At 47.5% G+C, this 21,147-nt stretch overlaps 2 protein-coding genes across 3 annotated transcripts; both read left to right on the forward strand.

Moving 5' to 3' along the window:
- Positions 1-1,876: 1,876 nt before the first annotated feature.
- Positions 1,877-21,129, forward strand: LOC121593358 (leucine-rich repeat extensin-like protein 1). 2 transcript variants are annotated; one of them, XM_041915628.1, is made up of 5 exons: positions 1,877-2,027; positions 3,803-4,086; positions 17,599-17,752; positions 17,820-17,941; positions 18,006-21,129. In XM_041915628.1, the coding sequence occupies exons 2-5, from the start codon at positions 4,030-4,032 to the stop codon at positions 19,080-19,082; spliced, it is 1,410 nt and encodes a 469-aa protein (XP_041771562.1). In that variant the 5' UTR covers positions 1,877-2,027; positions 3,803-4,029; the 3' UTR covers positions 19,083-21,129. The 2 variants fall into 2 exon arrangements, with proteins under 2 accessions (XP_041771562.1, XP_041771563.1); XM_041915629.1 differs by having other exon boundaries at positions 3,806-4,086.
- LOC121593359 lies at positions 14,875-16,007 on the forward strand. Its single transcript, XM_041915630.1, has 2 exons — positions 14,875-15,642; positions 15,735-16,007. The coding sequence occupies exons 1-2, from the start codon at positions 15,051-15,053 to the stop codon at positions 15,980-15,982; spliced, it is 840 nt and encodes a 279-aa protein (XP_041771564.1). The 5' UTR covers positions 14,875-15,050; the 3' UTR covers positions 15,983-16,007.
- Positions 21,130-21,147: the final 18 nt, after the last annotated feature.

Here is a 21,147-nt window from a genome sequence, read left to right on the forward strand (position 1 = left end):
CTTCAAAACGATTCTATTATTCTAAGCCACACTGCTCGAAAACAAATTAAACCAATTGCTCCATTCCGATCGCTTTATTAGGCATTCTTCAAACAGGGAAGACACTGCATCTTAGAACGCCAACAACCACCCAACCCAACAGTGTAGCATTGCATGCAAATTAGAACCGCGTACGTCCTCTGCAAAGCCCTTATTCAAGCCATGCCGCTCTGACAAGACGGTGTCGTGCAATCCGCGAAGGTCGTTACAAACCTATTCCACCACTTGGAATACGACATCAACAAGGCTGCCCAACTTCCCGAAATGGTTCCTCTGTCCCGCTGTCGTTATAATGTATAATTTTGCCTGAAGGGTGTGCGCTGAGCGTACTGAAACGAAGACGACACTCTTCTCCCGCCTCTGGCCCACACGGTCAACTAAATCCGATCACAAACTCGGCTCACGTTTTGCCTAACTAAGCGCGCCAACTAACTTATTATTGGCACGGCGGAACGGCCCAAACAATGCAACGCCGTGGGTTCGACCGTTAATTGGGTGCTGGGTGGTGTTTTGCTACCAATGACTCATCCCATGCATCCCCACGCACAAACTCGCTGGAAACGAATCCGTGTCCGTGCTGGTTACATTCTTGTCGGAATTTGTGCGAAAAGCGCTTTTCTTTCTTTCTCCTAGACCCGATCGCGACACGGATGTAGTGTGCGTAGGGAAGGAAAGTGTCTACGTTTTATTGATTTGCGCGTGTGCCTTGTTTTGCACCCGCGGGAGAAGAGCATCATATCACCCCCAAACGCTGTGCAAATGCGAATGGTGTGCAGATGGCATTCGAGCGGAGGGTTCGTCGCTTATCGCTTTTTAATGCAATTCTTTGTTACTTTTGCAGCGTGGGTCTGCCCGGCCGCAACACTGTGTCTAGTGTAGCTCGCTTATCGCGGCTGTCTTGCTGGTTGAAGAATTCCTCTCGATGTACATTTTAATTGCATTTCGCTCGTCCACGAGAAGAGGAACATACATGCATAAATCTAAGGACAACCACTAACGAGCATCATTTATCTAAGAAAGTGCTTGTTTGTAATGCTTGGTACAACTTACTTCGGGCCCTTAAATGTATTACTTTCAATACATACAATTCTGAATAGTTTGCAATCATTAAAAACCAATAAAAAAGGCAACCTATTGTTAACGAGTGTTCGTTAATGTAATGTATTCCGAACAACCGTACCGTTCTTTTGATCTCCCTCTTTTGCTTGCCAAGCGTCCCACACTTCCTGCACTGCATCTTTGGCTTGTCGCTTTAAATTAGTACCTTTTTTCTGCGCACAACAAAACGGTGTAAGGCGATTCAACACCAACGCACCAAAGCCGTAACCCTTCTGTACTGCTGCCCGTTACCTTTTTGCTAAGTAAGAATGTTTTTGGCACGGACCAGGAAGCCAATCAATCATTCTGGGAGTACCAGTTCTCACACACACGCACAAGTACTTTGTCTGGTTCCTCCTACACACTACATCTTTTTTAATTGTTGATTCCCAAATCTCTTTCCCAAAAAAAGCTGCTCTATTTGAGTACTTTACAAATTTAACGCTTTTTTTTCGCTTCCAAAACCCCCAATTCGCAGTGAGTTACCACACCGCAACAGACTAATTCCATTTAGTGAAGCCACTCATTCTCTCAGTAGTGCATTCCCCCGGGGTGCAAAACTCTGTGCATACTGTGCCTTGCGTGAGCGGTTTCCGTACGCTCGAGCCGGCACTCCGAACGGGTGGCGACTGGTTCAGCAAAAACTGCCGCCACCGACGACGACGACGACGACGTGGGCCTCAACCGACGAGCGAGCGCGTGTAGCGCGAAATCAGTTTACGGGTGGAAAAGCTACAACCCCAGCGCTCGTGGGTCAGTGTTGCTTTGGCCAGCACTCGGTACGGTACACGGGTTACGTTTTCCAGTGTGGTCGCGCTCGCACAGTTCCGTGGTGTTGGGTGGCGAAGAAAATTGAAAAATTGCCCCCAAAGCCGGAAAGAAACGAAACGGTACGGATTTTTCGTGTGGGTGGCCGTGTGGAATTGTTATTAAAAAAGTAGTGCAGCAGAGGCTGTTCGATGAAGTGGAAGTGAAAGAAAAGTGCAAATAGTAAACATCAACCAACCCACTCTCGTGTGTTTGTGTGTGTGTGTGTGTGGAGAGTTGTTCGCTAATGAAGATAACAAGTAGTAACGGACGACGTCGGAAGCGATCACATCACAGCTTCTTCGGGTTGATCGGGACGGGAAGTGATGCGAGTGATTCGGTGTGAGCTTTTGGGTGGTTTGCAGGGGGTCTAGCCTTATGGAAAAGTGCGGCAAGACGCTTGGGTTGAGTGATGTAAGAATATTATCCGGAGCACGCCCCGAAGCCTCGGCCGGTCGGGCATCTAATCAGCCTAAACAGTCACCGCCGCCGATGGGTAACTCTTACCTTCCGGCGCCCGGAGGGAATACCCGCACAAACAGCACCTACAGAGACACAAACTTTATTGAACCGGCGGTTATGTGAGCTAATTATTCCGCAGACGGGGTAATACAAGAACTACACTCAACGGTGGCAACCACACACACACACACACCTGTCGGTCGCATCGGTTATGAAAATGTCGTAAAAGCACACTTCGGTGGGGTCAGTATAACGGTGGATGAAAATGGTGATGCTTTAAGTCCCCTACACCCATGGGCTGGGTGTTTGTCGGTGCATTTTTGTTGTTTTATTTTATGCAGCAACCCCCTCCTCCTCCAGCAGCGCCGGGCGAAAGTGAATGAACGCGAAGAATCAAATTGATATCACGCTCACGATCGTGCGAACGGCGGGCGCGATGGGGTGAATTTTTGTTGCTAGTTTTTCTATTATTATTATGTTTTACGTGGTTTATCTTTTTTTTACTTAGCCTCTCTGTACGTAAAGAGAGGGGCGTGTTGCTGCTCAACGAGGTGGCAAACGGTTGTGATCGATGACAAAGCAAAATTAGTAACATTTAAGAGTTGCGCGCGTCGAACGCAACGAACCCGACTACTACTCCTTTTTGGCGTGAACGCGAACGAACAGTGAAACAACGCACCGATACACATGGGGGTTAAGACAAGTGTTGGGTTAAGTTGGCAAAAATCTGGAGTCGACTCCGATCCGAATCCAAAACTTTGGAATCATCTGGAGCTGTCCGGAATCGCCTTGAGTCATCCGGTGTCATCCGAAGTCGTCCAGAGTCATCCGAAGTCGTCCAGAGTCATCCGGAGTCATCCAGAGTTGGAGTCGTACGGAGTTGGAGTTGCCTAGAGTTGGAGTTGTGCAGAGTTAGAGTTGTCCGGAGCTGTCTGGAGTTGTCAGGACTCATTTAGAGTCGCCCAAAGTCTTCCGGAGTTGTCTGGAGTCGGACGGAGATGGCCAAAAGTATCTAGCATTTTATCTCTGACTCCAATTCCGACTGCGGATGACTCCGGTCGATTCAAATCCCTATTTTTAGAATGAAAAGAACTGTTTAAAAAGTGCAGGTACAAAGTGAAAAAGATTTAAAAAAAACACAAAATGAAATGCTTCCGGCGGACTCCTACTCCGGACGACTCCGACTTCTGGAAGACTCTGACTATGGACGACTCCAACTCCGGGTGACTCGGGCAGAACTAATGAATCCTAATTTGCCGAAGTTAGAATCGGATTAACAATTTCCGGAGTTCGATCGGAGTCGTTGGGGCGGAATCCACAGTGCACACCACTAGTTAAGACGTCCGATGACGGTGTTGATTGATTTGCACTTTTAATTACCCATTACTCACCACAGCAGCAGCAGCAGCAATAAAACTAGGCGTGTGTACGGCTAAGCGCCGACGGTTAGTGCAAGTGGCAGGGCTGGGAATCAAAGGTAGCACAGTGAGAGCGACGTAAAAAAAAAAAAACAACAACATCATCCTGGTGATCGGTGCACCGGAACTGCAGTTTGGGGCGGAAACACACTACTCCGACACCAGGCGCGGGAAAGCGCTTGCACAGCGCACCCTACATATCAAAATGAAGTCGACCGAAAATATGGGCAACATTTTCCTGCTTCTGTTTGGATTGCATCTGGTAAGTCAATGGGAAGGATGAGGGGCAGGGTGCATGCACGCGGTGCATGTGAACGAACTGGCGGAATGGCGTTTTGTTATGGTTCTTTTAACGCGTTTGCTTGATCGGCTACAATCACGATCGATTAGGCTTGGTTAGGCAAATTAAGCGAATGCAAATATGATTACAGGGGATTCAACTCGTGGGCTTTGGATAATTTCTTTAAAAAAAAAGGCAATGCCTTGACCATTCTAAGACCCTTGTTATTCCTTCCCAACACAAAAATCTCCTCTTTTGCTGCACAAAAATAACGGAAACTCATAATACGGTAGCTTAATATGTCGTAAAACAAACCAAACCCTTTTCCTTTCGATCGCTCTTCAAAGGCACGGCATGTAATTAGTGTCATGGATACGGGCCTGCACAATTAATTTGTAATCATCATCATTATGATCGCGTTGGTTGGTTGGGGAAGGGAAGGAGAATGCTTTGCTCGTGATAGTCACGATGCTAAATTACTGGCACAAATTGATTCCGAGACGCAGGTTGGAGTGGGCAATGCAGTCTGTACATTGCAACTCAGGCGCGGTGAGTCAGTTTTTGGGAGGCAAGTTGACTCACACGAGCATTGCAATCGCCGCTATTTAATGATATTTCGTTGCAAATCATGCCTAACTTTGGGATCAGGAACCTAACAATATCCTTGTTATTTTATTAGTAGGGTTTGGACACTAAATTGCCTAATTTATTTGCAATGCTTCTAAAATGTTCCACGAAACAGTAGCATATTTAATTGCTACAGATTTTTATTATATTCCGAGTTATTATGATTCAAGCCTGTTGTTACGTACATTTTAAATCCCCAGTTATTTTCGTTAAATTAAAGCGGGTTGTGCAGCTTTAATTCTCCATTGAACAGTTGCTCAATGCAATAAAGCTTTCAACCTATATGGCAACCATGAAATCAAATCTCTTGACAAATGTGGATCCTTTATGCTCTGGTCAAGCATCTACAGCTCCCGCCCCAAAAGCACCCACGGAGCACATGAAGATGGATTACTTCAAAGCTAACATTAATAGTACCGCACGGGCTTCGGCAGACCTTTCCCAATCAAATCTAGTCCAATGAAAGCGTTCGCAGAGGCGATTAACCTTTTCACTTGCGACAGTCAACCCTTTTGCCCTCTAGCCCCGTCAGTCACCACACACGCACACATGATGAGCAAATGCGCATATCATCATCAGTCCTCTCATGCTGATCGATTTAAACGCTTCGTTGCAGTCACTTCAGATGACACAGAAGAAGTGAAAAAATCGATCCATCCAGCAATGATCGAACCGCTTCTTTTCATGATGCAATCGTCTCGTGTTCAACCAATCACTCACCGGACGAGATTTCTAAACTGCGTTCGTTCCGGTGCTCTTGAAAGCACGCACAGGCGCGTTCGGAAGAATTCGCTTAGAAATCGAGCCTTCTCTCGCCCGCCGTATCATTGCGGTCTTGCGCCCACATGATAATAAAACACAATTCGAACCATTTCCTATCTTCAAGGGCATCCCAAAAATTTGCTAATGATGATCAACAGACCGATCGAAAGTGTAGGGGATATTTTTGTCGTGCAGCTCTCGCTCGTATACTCTGATTGCCAACGCCCCAGTGCAACCGGAACGCCCCATAAGTGCCTCCGGTGAAACTGTGGCAGCTTCTGTCTTTACGTTTCGCCCACTACGGAAGGTTGCTAATCAAAGGTTTGGATCACCACAACAGGAAGCAGTAAATCAACTTAAAACAGCAAACACGATGACTTGAGCAGTGAAAAAAAGGCTCACTGAGATCCACTGATGGGAGGAGTAATAAAATTTGGGTCATTTTTTTCGCTCAAATCATAACATTCTATCTCCTAATGGGTTGATTGGGCTCGATTCTGTTTTGATGCAATAACGCGCCGCATTCTTGCAACTGTTGGGGGGGGTCGATAAAAATCATTTCCCATTTCAATGGTCAATGTTCTGCTGCACCCACAGTCGCCCCCGGAGCAGAGCGATTTGGTGTGTATTGCTTCATCACAAAATATGTTTTCCCACCCGAAACAGGCGGGCAGGCGGGCGGGCGTTTCGATCAGAAACCAGATCAGAAAACATGATTTCTTGTGCCAGTGATCGATCGATCGGCTGCCTCATTGACTTTGGCTTTTGCTTGACGCACAGAGAGCATAGTTTGCACGAAAGGCGTACGAAAGGCTGTGTGTCTGTGGGTATCTGTGTGACTCTGACAAATGAATTACACGACCAAATTAGTTTAACCCACGCCTGCAACAGTACAGTCACACGCTGGCAAACGACAAACCAGCCAAGCGTAAGGTGATGATTGGACCTAGAAGGGGATTAGGTTCGATTTGTTCGATCTTGTTTTAAATTTAGTACACGTTGAGTAAATGACTTTATGACACAGGCATACGAAGAAGAAATAATACATATTACTGTATGCATTATATATCAAAACTAAGAATATTTTCAAATTCCTGTATCAATAACGCATTAAATCCATTTTTGCGGAACACGGACGGACACACAGCAAACAAGAAAGCATCAAAGCAGCACAATCACGATCGATTGTACCGCAAATTAGGGCTTGATATTCCCCTCCCTTGCGCTCCGTTTGAACCGTTTCACCCGGGGATCAATTTCCTACGACACACGACAAAAGCATTCCGCCCTTTTATGCTGCAACAACAGATTACCCGTTACCTACATTGAGCCTTCCTTGGTACTGCAGTCTTTGTAACAAAACTGCCGCGCTTAGAAAGGAGATCAGCGATCGATAGAAAGGAAAGGATCGATTATCATAATTAATGTGCATCATGAAAGGTGCATTTTAGCAGTGTGGTACAATTTTTTCCTTTCATTCCCCGAGAAGCTAGATAAAATGCTCTTAAAAACGGTGCAGTTTTGTTCGCTAATAAGGAACGCTTAAATTCTGTGACCTAGAAAGAAAACGATCGTGACAATAATTAACATCATTTCAGCGAGCTTCTCACAAAAGAAGGGAACCCACCTTGCCATGTTTAAAAAGCGATTAAATGTACTTTCCCTGTCGTATTGTGATCGTATCTTCGGAACGTATTAATTTATATACTTTTTCAAAACATAAATAAAACCCTTAACAAAAAAAATCAATCTTTTTGACCCAAAATGTTGCCTTCTTTTTGAGCGATCGTGCCGCAAACCCCAACTCAAAAGGGCTGCCCAAAACAGTCCGCTGCAAGCAGATCGCGCACGTTTGCGGTCACGTTTTCTTACATGACGCCTTGCGGACGGGACGACACGAAGCTGCAACAACTGGTTCACTATTTCACCCATTTTTTCCCCCTCAGTAGCCATAACACTCCCTCTACTTCCCTTTTTCCGCCCCCTCCGAAATGTCGGTGTGAATTAGACATAAGCCCACGGAACGCCCGTGACAGTTTTCACTGATGCCAAAACTCCTGCCGCCGTGGCGGCTTGATGCGAGTGAGGCTTTCGATTCTTGGAGAATCGGGACGTGTTTATATGTGTGTGCACCTCTTATGGCCCATATACGGATGGAGAGTGATCCCGTTGCATAAACCACACCGATCTTTCACTTTCCAGCACGGGATAGATGGTCGCAATTCGTGTTTCGTTGCAGTTGGTTTAAAGGTCACGTGAAGAGAGTTCCTTGCAAATAGTTTTACATTTTTGGATTAATATTTAATTCCTTTTTATCAAGCTTTCAATCGCCCAAATTGCACAAACAAGCAAAAAGCATCGCTTCCTATCTTGTCACAATTTCTTGCATCCAAATTCTTCCTAAAAGCGCAATTTTATTTGCATTATTTGAAGCAATTCAATCGCAATTAATAGCCTGAGGGCACCGGAACTCGAATTTTACACCCATTTTGTTTTCCATTTCCATCAATAGGGGGAAACCCATTTACTGTTGAAAATCGTGCATCATTAAGCAAACATTACACAGCGATGGACATTACATAAAATGAATTTGTTTTCCTTGTGGTGAATCAACTCAAAAATAAAAAATAAAAATCCATTTTTCCTTCCACTCAAAAAGGGTGGAAGCTGCTCAACAAAATCACCGTTAAAACACATTTCATGGCCACCTTGAACTTAATACTGCACCGAATGGGTGTTTCCACCTTCCGCTAGACGCTCGTTGTTATCGTTAGTGCCCGCGAAAAAAACAAGAAACAATGCGACTTTGCATAAAATGTTTAGAAGCTCCCAGCCGTTTTCCCAAGCGCCCTTTTACCCTTTTGGCCGGCATCGGCAAACCTTCGTATGGGTCAAAACCATGATTGTTCTCGCTGCACCGCCGTGCAAGACCGTGACACATTGCCATTGTCACCCGCTTGCTGTTGACCGTTTGCCGTGAATGGTAATTATGGTGGCGAGGCCATCGTTTGATTAGACAAATCTTTCGGACCGCACCTTACGCAATCGTCATTTCCAATTATTTTTTTTTTTTTGCTTCCTCTCTGCAACTGATGGACACGGAGAAGGGCACTTTTTTGTTGTTCACAATTTGTGCTCTCCCAAAGCAAACTTCCAATAATGTACGCATTATTTCAATCGCCACACCACCAGGTGCCATCTGCGCGATCAGTTGCAATCAAGGCCGGGCCGCTTCTCGATCACGTCGAACACCCCGTGAATTGGCGGGAGTGAATTTGATTTATTTATTTTGCTGTTTGCTTGTGCGCGCTTTTCCGTTGCAAATTCTTCCGACCCATCCATCCACCGCGAAGAATGATCGTGTGCACGCGTGCGCTCGCTCGGGGCAAAAGGCACAAAAACAAAAACACCCCATTCATCATTCGACCATGCCTTTCGCTTTAGCACCACCAAACACGCGGGCTTCCAACGCGGGAGCCCTTCCGAACGCGTTGTTTTACGTTCGCGCGCACTCGCTTGCTTTCTCGTTCAAATTTTTTGCACACGGAACGAACAATTTCGATGCTTCAAAACAGCACACACAAGCGACGAACCCGACGGTCGTCGGTTCGATTTGTGCGCTAAGGTACAGAAAGCGAAGGTTTCGTTACGAAGGGAACACATTCACAGTAATCGGCAGGACACCGGGGGGAGGGTTTGCATAAGATAGGACACCCGTCAAACTCATAATCCAGCGTATGCCATTGAACACCCAAACGCGAAATTCGCCATCCCGCACGATCATCGCCGGCAACAATCCGCCAAACCAGGGGGACTGATCTCCCACTGTGACAAAGGTTCCATTTGATTCCCATTCCTCTGCCCTTTAGTGTCCCCTAGTAAGTCGTTTCTTGTTTATGTTTCCGACGCTTGATTTGCGGAGCCCGTCGTTATGTGCTCGCCGACACGATCCTCGCGCGCGAACCGATCTCGGTTCGCTCTCGTTTTCTGCGCCGTGGCGTGCGGCGTCGTGTTTGGTCCAGTTTTTTTCTTTCTCTTGCTTGCTTCCTTCAAACCACCCAAACAACTCTTCCTCTCGCCCCATCCCTCCCATCCAGTATGACGTAATGTTCCTCTCAAAAAAAAAAACAAGTATGACGACGAGGGTGATTCCCGCCAATGCTGATGATGATGACGATGGTTGGTGGTGGCGTTGTTTTCGCTTCGATCTCGTTTTTCGCCATTCTCCCGACATTCGCTTTTGGGACTTTTGATGTTGTACCTTTTTTTGTCAGTTATGTTGCTGATGCTTTCGCGATCCATTTCTTTTGCGCCAGCTTCCGTTGCGTGTGAACGCGAGCTCTTCTTCGTCGTTTGCAGCGTTACAAAGCGGAAGCCACTGTGAGCGGGAACAGGGCAGACGATGTGGCATCGGCCTGTTAAAAGCGACGGTGATTTATGTCGAGACAGATGTTGCTACAATTCTATTAGGCGCGTTTGCCGCATGACACACATTTCTGGTTGAATAAGCCGCGCCAAAAAGGGGCGACTGAGCGAGGATTAAATTAATGCAAATGCTTGTAAAATAAGCAGCAATTGTTTTTTCGACTCTAATTGCAAATCGAAAGACACAACAGAGCTCAAGGATTTTATTCTAATTAAATGCTAATAAAATGTGGCATTGGCCGCTCCAAAACTGGACCGGGATTATCTTCAACATTTCGATCACTGGTGTCAAGTGTACGCACCTTTCAATACCACCAACCTATAATACAAACTGATCCACATTTAATCCCAGCTCCACAAAATTGGAACAATCAAAGCACAGACCGGTCTCGCCCATTTCTTTACCAATTTACCCACCCGCACGGGCTTAATATCGCGTGCGCCTGTTGAGTCAAAGTCAAAGTCAGACCCCGGGGTCCAGCCGAACTTGTGACCTTTTTTGTGTAGGACCCATCGTACACAATCGATCGCGCGGACTGACTGCCCAACCCGCGCAATTTGAGCGTTTGTCTGGGCTGTTGTGTGAGCTACACTGCGCACCGGAACAACCGTCCGTCCGTCGGCGTGTGTTGCGGCCTTGATCTGATTACGCGAAATGAATGCTATCGCGATTTTAACACTCGCTTTTAGCTTCATTCAAAACGAACGAACGGAGCGAGCGAATTCCAATACATCACGGTCAAACGATCTGCGAAAATGGGTGCAATCATCACCCATCACCATCATCATGGCGAGACAACCCCTTAAATCAGGGAGTTGCAAACCTGTGATCGAACCTGAACCACACACCCAATCGTCCAATGCACAGCGAGCAGGCACCATCCCTTCTGGCACTGGCTGGCCAAGAGAAAGGATTGGTTTTGTAGACGAAAGATTTCAGAGATTTTTTTGGCAGCCGAAAACGATATAGGTTTTTTAAAACGAACTGGTCCACTAGTCGAGCCTTTAAATTGAAAGGTTGCGCAGAAAGAAACGCGGGGAAGGTACCATTTTAAACTTGACAGATGCCAAAAAAGGGAGCAATTGGGCCGAAATTACGTTCACCCGAAAATTTTGCATGGTTGAATGGGGGGAAAAGGTGCATTAAAGTATCATCAGGTGGTCGGTTGTGTAGTGTAGAAACTAAAACTACCCCACCAGAACCGGCCTACATTCCATTTAAGCTTGAAAATTAAAAGACGAAAATGACACGCCAAATCGGACTTTACTTATATGAACATGAAAAGTCACATCAATACTTCTTTGAATTAGTAATGCATTCAACCATTTGAACTTACAGCAATTATCTCTGCTACCGAATTAATTTAATGTCGATTATGCTTCAGGAAAAATTTGTTCCTGTACATCACATCCCAAACGCTTACTTACACCGAGATTCGATCAGCAGACGAGCATGATACGGGGCCGCTCGCTTCACAACTACACTAAAGACGCTATCGATCACAGCACCGCTAACAACTCACATGAATCAAGCAAATAGGAAGCATTTCGTTCATTCGGAAGTAATGCGCAACCCGGCCACACCGGTTATTAAGCGGGTTGCATCGTTTTTTTCCCCACTCGCACTGATAGAAACCGGATCATCTCTTCAGATTCACACGCATACACTCTTCCAAAGCGATGCACTCAATCAAGATCGCGATCGATGCGGTAATCATCATGAAGGAGGAGAGGAAAACAGAAACAGAAACACTAAAACAGGCGAAAAGAGGTGCCGATGGTTACCCTCTCGCACGCATTTAAATCAATCGTATCGTAAGATTTCCGATGATGGTGAACCGCGAATGCTCGCGTATTTGCCCTGCTGCTTTTAGCATACCCGCCCCGAGGGGTCGCTAATCTGACATTAAAACCGATGACACACTGGTGAAAGGAGCGCACATATCCTCAGCACATCCGGAACTCTGTCCTGCTGCTCCTCCCTCTCTGCTTGGCTATCAACGGCGACGAAAAATCCGGTTCTATCCTCACCCCCAAACAGGGTGCTGTGCGCACCCGTTGGTTCAGGTTGCGCACGCCGTTTTTTGCCCATATTTTCGGAGCACGTTTCGCATAAATCGTTTCGCACACACACAGACACACCGGCAACTTTCACTGTCAAACGGCTACCAACGCCGGAGTTGATTCGAGTATTGCGACAATAAATGCTTGCCAATGTTTGCTCCGGTGCAGCATGCACTTGCACTTGACTGTCGCAGCGTGTGCGCCATGCTGCCGGGTGCGTTTCCTCCACTTCCTGGCTTGGGCTTATTTTTCCGGGATTGAATCGTTTTGTTTTTCATCATTTCCACCTTTATATCTAAATGACGATTCCGGTTTCTGTTGCCGGCGCAGGTGTACCGCTCCCGATCACTATCAAACACCCGCTAGCTCTCACGCCGTGTGTACCTGCTGTTGGCCGTGTTGATCGCTTGATGGTTGCGACTATTCAAATGGAGACGGCTTATCGCAGATCATTCCCGATGCTGGCTGCGCCGGGCTGTCTGCTAACCTTTGGCAAAGCTTATGTGACAGTGTAGGAAAGTGAAAACATACACTCTTAACACAGCCCCACAAAATCAACAACAAATGGTTGCAACGGGGTGGCAAAACAAAAACAGGCTCGAGAGAAAGGCTAACCTTTAGCGCTAAACCACGAGGAAGGAAATGTGTTCGCAGCAATGCGACCGGTTGCGCTGTGTTGGCATGATGCACCGCTGCACTTGCGCGAACAGAACGCACCATCGAAGACGCTCCACTAAAAAAAGTGCACCCACTAACAACGCACGCCAATAGGTGTGTGTAATATCTGCTCATGTAATCGTGTATGCAGCACAAAGCTCCACACACCCCGCAAAGCAAAAAATCGCTTCCTGCGCACGGTGGGCGTATAATTGGGCGCCATCGAACATTACGGTAGGGTCTCCACTCACACTCAACCTGAGCGCCATACGCGGTTCCGGAACCAAATGTGCCAAAAGAAAAAGAAAAGAATCCAACTCCATCGAGCCTACGCTAAATGGGCGGTTCTTGAATATGCATGAGGCACATGCAGTTTGCAGTTCTTTGGCAAAGGGTCTGATGGGGTATTTGTGCATACACTTTGCAAACCGCCCATAGTTGGGGAAGCACTGCAATTTGCCGTTCTATCGCTTCATCGTGTTTGAAACGATCGACCGATGAAACGGTACAGACAACGGCTGTTGGTGGCGGTAGATATGGGAAATTGAGCCCTTTTTCGCAGTCAATCAGGTGGCAAACGATCCCGAGACTGATTGAGCCGAGTTGGAAAGGAATGCGTGGTGCGTGTTGGAAGTTTATTCAAATATTTATGGCTTAATTGGTGCCTAAAGATAAGTGAAATGATTTAATAGGTTGATTTTAATAAACAAATGGAATAGTCCTCCTTTAGGAATCAAAATTTGACGATTTAGGAATATTTAAGAAATATTTAGGACGGTTTTTTGAGTTCGTTAGCATGTTGCATATTTATTATTTCATATTTTTTTAAGTTATTGATGAACGATGAATGTTTAGCACAATAAGTCTTTAAAAAGAGATTTTAGAATAGATATATAAAATTAATGTTCATTTTTAACGGTAATCAAAAGTAACGATAAGAAAACAAGCTAAATGAATTAATATTCAAACTTGAATTTTTGATTCAAACTAAAGATTGTCATACATTTGAGAAATCAGATATGAAAAACAAATACTAATTAGAAAACAACAATAACAGGGAGCATAGTAGAGGAGTCGTAAACAAGAGTTTAAAAAAACATTTTAGTAAAACTACAACAAAAAAAGCACCTACTACTAACTTTAAATGCAACATGACAAAAAAGGAAACAAATTAAATGAGTTGTTTACCGTTAGGCGCCTTAAATATAATCCAACGGCCTGCTGCCGATGAAATGTGATACCCAATTATATCAAATTATTTCTTTCTTTAATCCACACCTCATACCTTTCTCTCTCTCTGTGCTGTCTACCTAACGCAATCTTGACCTCGCCCCAGGGTACTTAACCGAGAAGTCAACCGTCGACCAACGCTTAATGCAGCTGGAAGGTGAAACAGATTTAAACCCCAAAAAAAAAAGCCAAAACAATCTAGTTCACTCGAGTTAAAGGTGAAACCACTCGTTCGATGGATGGGTTTAATCGAATTACCCTTCTCAGCCGGTGCAACAGCACCACACTCCCCCCTTCCAACGATGCTCAAGGGCAAAAGAAATGCAAAACCAACCACCGCCGACTGTCGAGGGGTGAAACTCATCACCAACAACAAACACCTTCTGCTTCGGCGGCTCTTTCTTCCCAAAATGCGTCACGTACTAGCCGGGCGATCGAAAGCGAGACGCCCGCGAGAAGTAAAAACAATGGCCACATACACATGCCGAGCAGTTTGTTCGCATTCGCACGTGCCAAAAAAAAGCCCCCTTAAACTGCCACGGGCGCAAAGCCATGAGAGTGCCATGAGTCTTCTGCTTACTGCAGCCACTGCTCAACCCCATCTGACCAGTAGTCAGATGAGGTTGTACGTACAGGCAGTGGTTAGATTTAAAAGTTCGTTGCATTTTATGGCACCACGGGCTCTTCCACACACACACACCTTGTCACACATTGCGCACAAGTCACGGGAACAAGGGGAGTTGCGCGTGGAAAATTTCTGCCTTAGTTGAGACCTTCCATCCGCGCACGAACCCAGTGGGGAATGTGTTTCTTGGGTTACGTCAGGGACCGGAGGCGTAGACACAGTTGATAAACGAAGAGTGGCATGAAAATGATGTTTGTTTCCTCGCTTTGCCGCTTTCTGCTCAAGGCCCATCATGTCTGTTTCCCCATGCGAAGAATGCGTTGCTTGGGCACAACTCCAGTTGTTAGCAGGCTTTGGCTCTTCCATGGTAACGAGCGCAAACGAAAGTGTTGTTGCCATAGTCACGCCTTGTGCTATTGCGCTGAGGTTCCTGCCAACCGGGCCACAATCAAAACAGTTCTCTGCTTGTAACGTGCAACAAATTCTTGTTCCTGTTCCGTCCTGCCACAAGCAATCCCGAAGACAGACCCCGAGCGAAACACCAAACCCCGCAACAATGTCCAACTCAACAGCGAGCAACAGCCCGAACAAGAAGAAGAAACCGCTGCCGTACTTCATGGAAAGGACGGAAGAAGCGGCCCTGCCCTCGTTCCAGAACCGGCGCACGCTGGCCGACCACGTCAAGGACAATATGCTGTGCGCCGGGCGGAAGCGTTACTTCCAGCGCATCGTGTACGTTGGCCGCCATCCAAAAGTGACGGGGATGACGCTGCGCGACCGCTTTCTGAAGCTCATCAAGGAGCTGCAGGAGTGTACGGTGTGCGAGATCAAGCTGTTCGGGCTGATGATTAACTTCGACGGGTACACGGTGCACATGGTGGAGAGTGCGGAGGAAACGGTCGGCGAGTATCTGCGCACGCTGGCGGCGGCCGACCTGTTCGAGGAGAGCCGGGTCGTGCTGGTGTACAACAACATCAACCAGCGGCTCTTCCGCAAGCTCGTCTGGCGCGTGTCGGACTATCTGAACGAGCTGAAGCGCACCGAGCTGGACCAGCGGGACCCGAACCTGACGCAGGGCACCATCAACGCCTTCCTGGTGCAGGTGTACCAGCTGTGCAAGATGGTGCGGGAAGAGGAGCTGGATGAAAGCAAGTTTAACTCACAGAGAGAGAGAGAGTGTGTGTGTGTTCGAGGATCGTTTTTCATGGTGTTTGCACGTCTTGTTCACTCTCCCTTTTAGGATCCGCCTTTAAATCGCTCTATCTGGACGAAAACTACGAAGAGCACACGCCGGACATTGCGGTGCTGGAGTATCTGCTCGGCCTGAAGTGTCTGTTCACCGTGCCCGAGTACGCATCGTTCTACGGCCGGCTGCCGGACGTCAGCAGCTTCCGGGACCGCGTTTGGCCCATCCCGAAAGATCTCACGCCGTACGATGTGTTCGAGACGGGAAAATACGATGTGAACCTAACGTTCGGTGGGAAATAAACTGCTCCTTCTAAATTGGAAAATTGGCAGCAAAAATATGTTTTAATACCATCGCCGAGCGCGCCGGGTAAGCGCGTAACGGAGGTGGCATTTTGTTGCATCATTTCCACCCCATTCGGAGGCACTGCGAGCATGATAGCATGGGCGGCAGGCCAACGTTTAACACCCGTTTTGCATGGATCGATCACTCTGGACACTTTCTAGAGGGGCTCTCCCGTGGCTTGCCATCAACTATTGGCAACGATATGGTCGATTCAAATGAGGTGGAAAGTTGGAGCCTGATCGTTTCAGTATCGGTGTAACCTTTCACCAATTGCTGGGTTGCAAAAGTAATAGCTCACACGATAATCGATTAACATGGCACGATAGTTGGGTCAGCGCTGTTATGGGACAAGTAGTAATGTCCAACGCATAATCAACCCGTTAGGTAATACAGACTGAAAACTCCAATGTTCAAGTGCCTGAAAAGACATTAAATGCGAGAATTTCAATGCCCACGACGACCTCGCCTTTATTCAAATTCGAATGTTACACCGCCGTGTTGGCAATGTCAAGAGCACCCCGAACCGATGACAATTGCGGGCAAAAATGTTCCATTAGATGACAAATGGTGCTCTGGGCGGCAAGATTTCGCCTCCGTTTGTCTTGTAATGGTGATTACTTCATCGCAACCAGCTCTTCCACTCTTTGTAAATATTCATCCGCGACTTGGATTCTATACTCGGGACAAGCGTCTGAATCGATTTAACCAGAGGCTTTCCGTTTGACGCCATGGTACCACACCAACCTTCCATACACGGGCATGAGGCTCTGTAGCGTTACAGTTTGCGCCCGTCTCCTTCTCCGCCAGCAAACTACGCAATCACTTTATGATCGCGCGAAAAAGAAATAAGCCAAGACAGGTCGAGATCGTACATTAACCAGCTGTACGCGATATAAACCGATCGTTCGTTCGTTCATTCCATTCGCACTTGCGGTGTGGGCACCTTGGAGGGCGGGGGAGAATTTACGATGACCAACACACGCATCTGGCGCACCCGGTGGGTCGCTGGACGTTGGTGGGAATGCTTCAGAATGTCGACACTTTGATCTGATCGAGACACCCACATCGGCAGGTCGGCAAAGAACGATCGTTGGAAATACTGTGTGCGGGCTACGCTCCCTACGCATTTGACTACCTGAAGTCGAAGGTGGCCACCAGCTTTACGACTCGACCACCCTTTTACCTCACTGTCAAGATGCCCTCAGGGCAGTCTCGCGCAGTTTCGAGAGCTTAAGCTGAAGTGTAACGCCACATGATTGACTGCGCTAACTCGTAATGCCGCCTTCGAGGGGTGGCCGCCCGAAGGTCATCACCTTCCCCAAAAGCGCCGCCGAAACATTATGTCCGGTAGCAACCAAAAAGTGCACCAAAAAAGAGTGGTCCACATTACGATTCATTGAACTCGCTCTGTTTTCCCGATTTGGAACGCCCACTTGCAAGCCGGGCGCGTTCCAGACTCCCGATGACGCACCTTCTTCTCAAGAACACATTTCATTTGACATTCTAACGGGGCTTTTTTTCCTTTCATATTTGGTCATTTGTTTCATTTCTCATTTTGTTTCCGCGTCGGCAGGTTTACCTGGACGGGGCGAACGCCTCCTGGGGCTCGCCAGACAGCAACCAGTACCACATACAGACGGATGAAGGCCCCGAGCGGTACTTCCGCTACCAGACGGACAATGGTCAGTTTCGGAAGGAGAAGCGCCTGCAAGATGGCACGGTGATCGGTAAGTGGAACTTCTGAGTGAAGTACTCGTCCAAAGGCCAAGTGTACGAATGCACTCTCGTCTGTAGGAACGGATGCGTGGATTGATGCTTCCGGCTATCTGCGCCAGAACGACTACATCGCAGATCACAAGGGCTATAGGATCTTGAAGTCCAAAACGGTGTACGTGGGTCAGAATCGACCGATACAGGTAATATAACACAAACTTCCGAACGTTCTCCAATATTTCTGATGTTCCCAAACTATTTCGACAGGACGCTATTAAGGTGGCCAAAAACAAACCGGCCGATTCGGGCGTCTTGGTACCGTCGGATCCTTCTTACGAGCCGCCAGCACCACCAGCATCCCCTCCACCTCAACCGCCCCAGCACCGCAGCCAACCCGCGATCCAATCGATCGCCATCATCCCCTCCACTCCTGCTCCAATTTCCGTCCATTCGACTCCTTCGCTCAATGGCGTCTTCATCCGACCACACTCCCAACCACTCGGTCCTGGATACCGTTCGTCACAGCAACCTGGCTCCTCCTCTTCCTCTCCACACCGCCACTACCCATCATCCGTATCGTCCCGACCACCTTCCCTTGACATCTACGTCCCCTCGACAACGTACACTCCGCTGCTGGGCAACGAGCTCTCCTCCACACCGATCGCTGTCTACGCTCCCTCCTCAACTCCATCGCCCCTTCGGGACGGTTCCGAAGCTCACCTTCCACCGCTCGTCATCTACAACGGAAATCCCTCGGTAGCGGTCGACCCAAGCGGGTACATTGCGGCCACTACCTTCACACCACCGCATCGACGCCGAAGACCCATTAACCCCTCGGAACGACGCCGTCGCCCATCGAGTGAACCGATCCTAATCACCTCCTCCCGCCCGTACATCGAGAGCACGACCCGCGCCACAGTGAACCTAAAACCGCTCGTACAGCTCGATTCCGGCAGCTCGAACCTGCTCGACCCGGCATCGATCGGCTTTAACCGGGATCTGATCGATCCGCCGGCTCACCAACCGTACGACGACCAACACGTCCGCCGGTACTACGACGAGAATGGGCAGGAGCTGCCGGTGCGACGGGCCGGCGAAAGCCACCCGTACGATGGGGTGTCCGTCACGAACGATGGCTTCCGGTACTATCTGCCCCGGCAGTACCACGAAGAGCGCAACTCGGCCAGCGACACGCGGGACGGTTCGTTCGGGTACATCGATCCGTTCGGCATACGGCGCGTCGTGTACTACAACACCGGCCCGAACAAGGGCTTTGTGCATCGGAAGAACAATCGCTTCGTCGGGTTCGATGCGACACCGTACGATCCGCGCCCGGTAGTGTAGCTTTGCTAGCTTTTAAACGCTTCATCACACGCCTTGCTTCCTACATTATTTATTTCATCCCCTCTCCAGATGATACACTACACTAACACACGCTTCGCACGAGCGAAGGATAGCTACTCAAAAGACGATAGGGTAGTAAGGGTGCGCGCCTTTGATGTATGGTGGTGCATTCTTCGTCAGCGCCTAACATTGATTTCAAAAAGTCACCGAAACAGAGGAACAGAGTGCCTTGGGGCTTGGGGCGGACAAAACGACATCGACCGGTTGATACATGATAAGTGGATTAAAATGTATGTACAGAACTGGTCTGGCAGCTTCGAGCTGGGAGTTCTCCAAAGCTCAGATTGGAGTTACAAATCAGCTCTCTACGAAACGCACCGAACCTAAACACACAGTCACGTTGTCTCTTCGTCATCTTCTCTCTTTTTGCATCTTCGTTCGAACGTTGTCGTAACGTTGACCATCGGCTTAAAATTGGATTTATGTACAGACTGCTCTCGTTTGTGATCTACAAGTTGCAGTTCTCGTATAACAACAAAAACTACAGCAAAATTGATTCGTTACCACTGGGGGTACGGCATCTCGACCGTAACGTCGCGTGCGTCTTTTGCGATCTCCGCTTCGTAGTTACGTACCCGTATGACGAATGTGAGTGTGACACATTCACCCTTCTGCTTCAGTGCATTGTATCACACGATCTAATTTGGCTGATGATTAATGTCATCACGTGCGGAATGGCACAGAGTTGGAAGGTGTTTGAGTAATGTGACGGGTGATGTTGTTCCAAAGCGTCCTTCGTCGCAATTCTTCTGAAGGTCCACTTTTGTAGAGCATTTTAAGTCATTTTTTTGTGTGGGTAGCGATGGTAAACCGGAGCGATGTGTTTAATCCAAAAGCTTTTTGGCAAATTACTTCAAAATAGTGATTCCAAAAAAGGAACATGATCATCAATCAGATAATGTCACTCGTGGAGTATTTTAGGGCAGATTTGCTTAAAATAGATATCAATTCTCGTTCGTCGACGTTGTCGTTGTGTCCTGCTCTACCCGCACCAGCTCTGTAATCCTCCATTCCAATCTCCTCACGCCCATTCTACCGTTAACCGTAACCGATAAGTGCCGTCTTTGTTTTGCAAAAATTGCCATAATTTTAAGTCTAGCTGTTGTAAAGTTGTAAACACATAAGAGCTTTTGCAAATAAGCATTGTAATGTACGGTTAGGGAGCGCTTCCGTTTTAACTTATGATCCAATTAATATCCTTCTATTTTATTACCCCTTTTTAACCCAATTCCCAATGAAATTCTCCCCAACAATCGTTGCGTAAGTCAGCTTGAAAATAGTTACGCAAAGCAAGAGCAAAAGCACACAAAGTAATACAAAAAAAACCTAATTGCCATATGTAAGCAGAACCGAACAGCTCGCTGTACCGTTTAGAAGGCAGAGTGAGTGATTTTATCAGTATAAGTACACATCTAAAACATTCGCGCTTTGCTAATAAAACCACAAAAGTGCGTCACCGTCGAACTCGAAATCGAACTGCGCCCGCGCTCGCGCGCATTATAGGGGCCCGCTTTGCTTTTCTCCGTCAATAGATCTTCATTTCCTCTTCCCGCTTAAGGACTGTTTGGTACGTGAAAATATGCAAAAAGGAATCCATTTCGCTTTACCCCCCAAAAAAAAAACTACACGCAAAATTACGCTATGGGAAATGAACTTCCGTTACGGAGAATGCCGCACTGTTCCGTCGTAGGCGCTACGGCGATAGCCAACATGGGCGGTAATGTACGGAGAGCCGGCCGATGTTAACACAACAATCGAAACCAGCCAATTTTATGCTCGACTACGAGTGTACGAACATTCACTCACACACACACGTCCCTAATAAACTATAAATACCTCACACCGTACAGGGGGATGGGGCGCGCTGTGGGTTGTGTACTGTACAAGGCACCCAACTTCCGTGTGGTGTACCAGCAGCAACAGCATGAGGAGCAGAAGAGCATGGCATGTTTTTAATAAAGTCCGGTCTGACCGCGTGATCGATTTACCAGTACGTTTTTGAGCT

This window comes from Anopheles merus, chromosome 2L, assembly GCF_017562075.2.
Source record: "Anopheles merus strain MAF chromosome 2L, AmerM5.1, whole genome shotgun sequence".
NCBI lineage: Eukaryota > Metazoa > Arthropoda > Insecta > Diptera > Culicidae > Anopheles > Anopheles merus.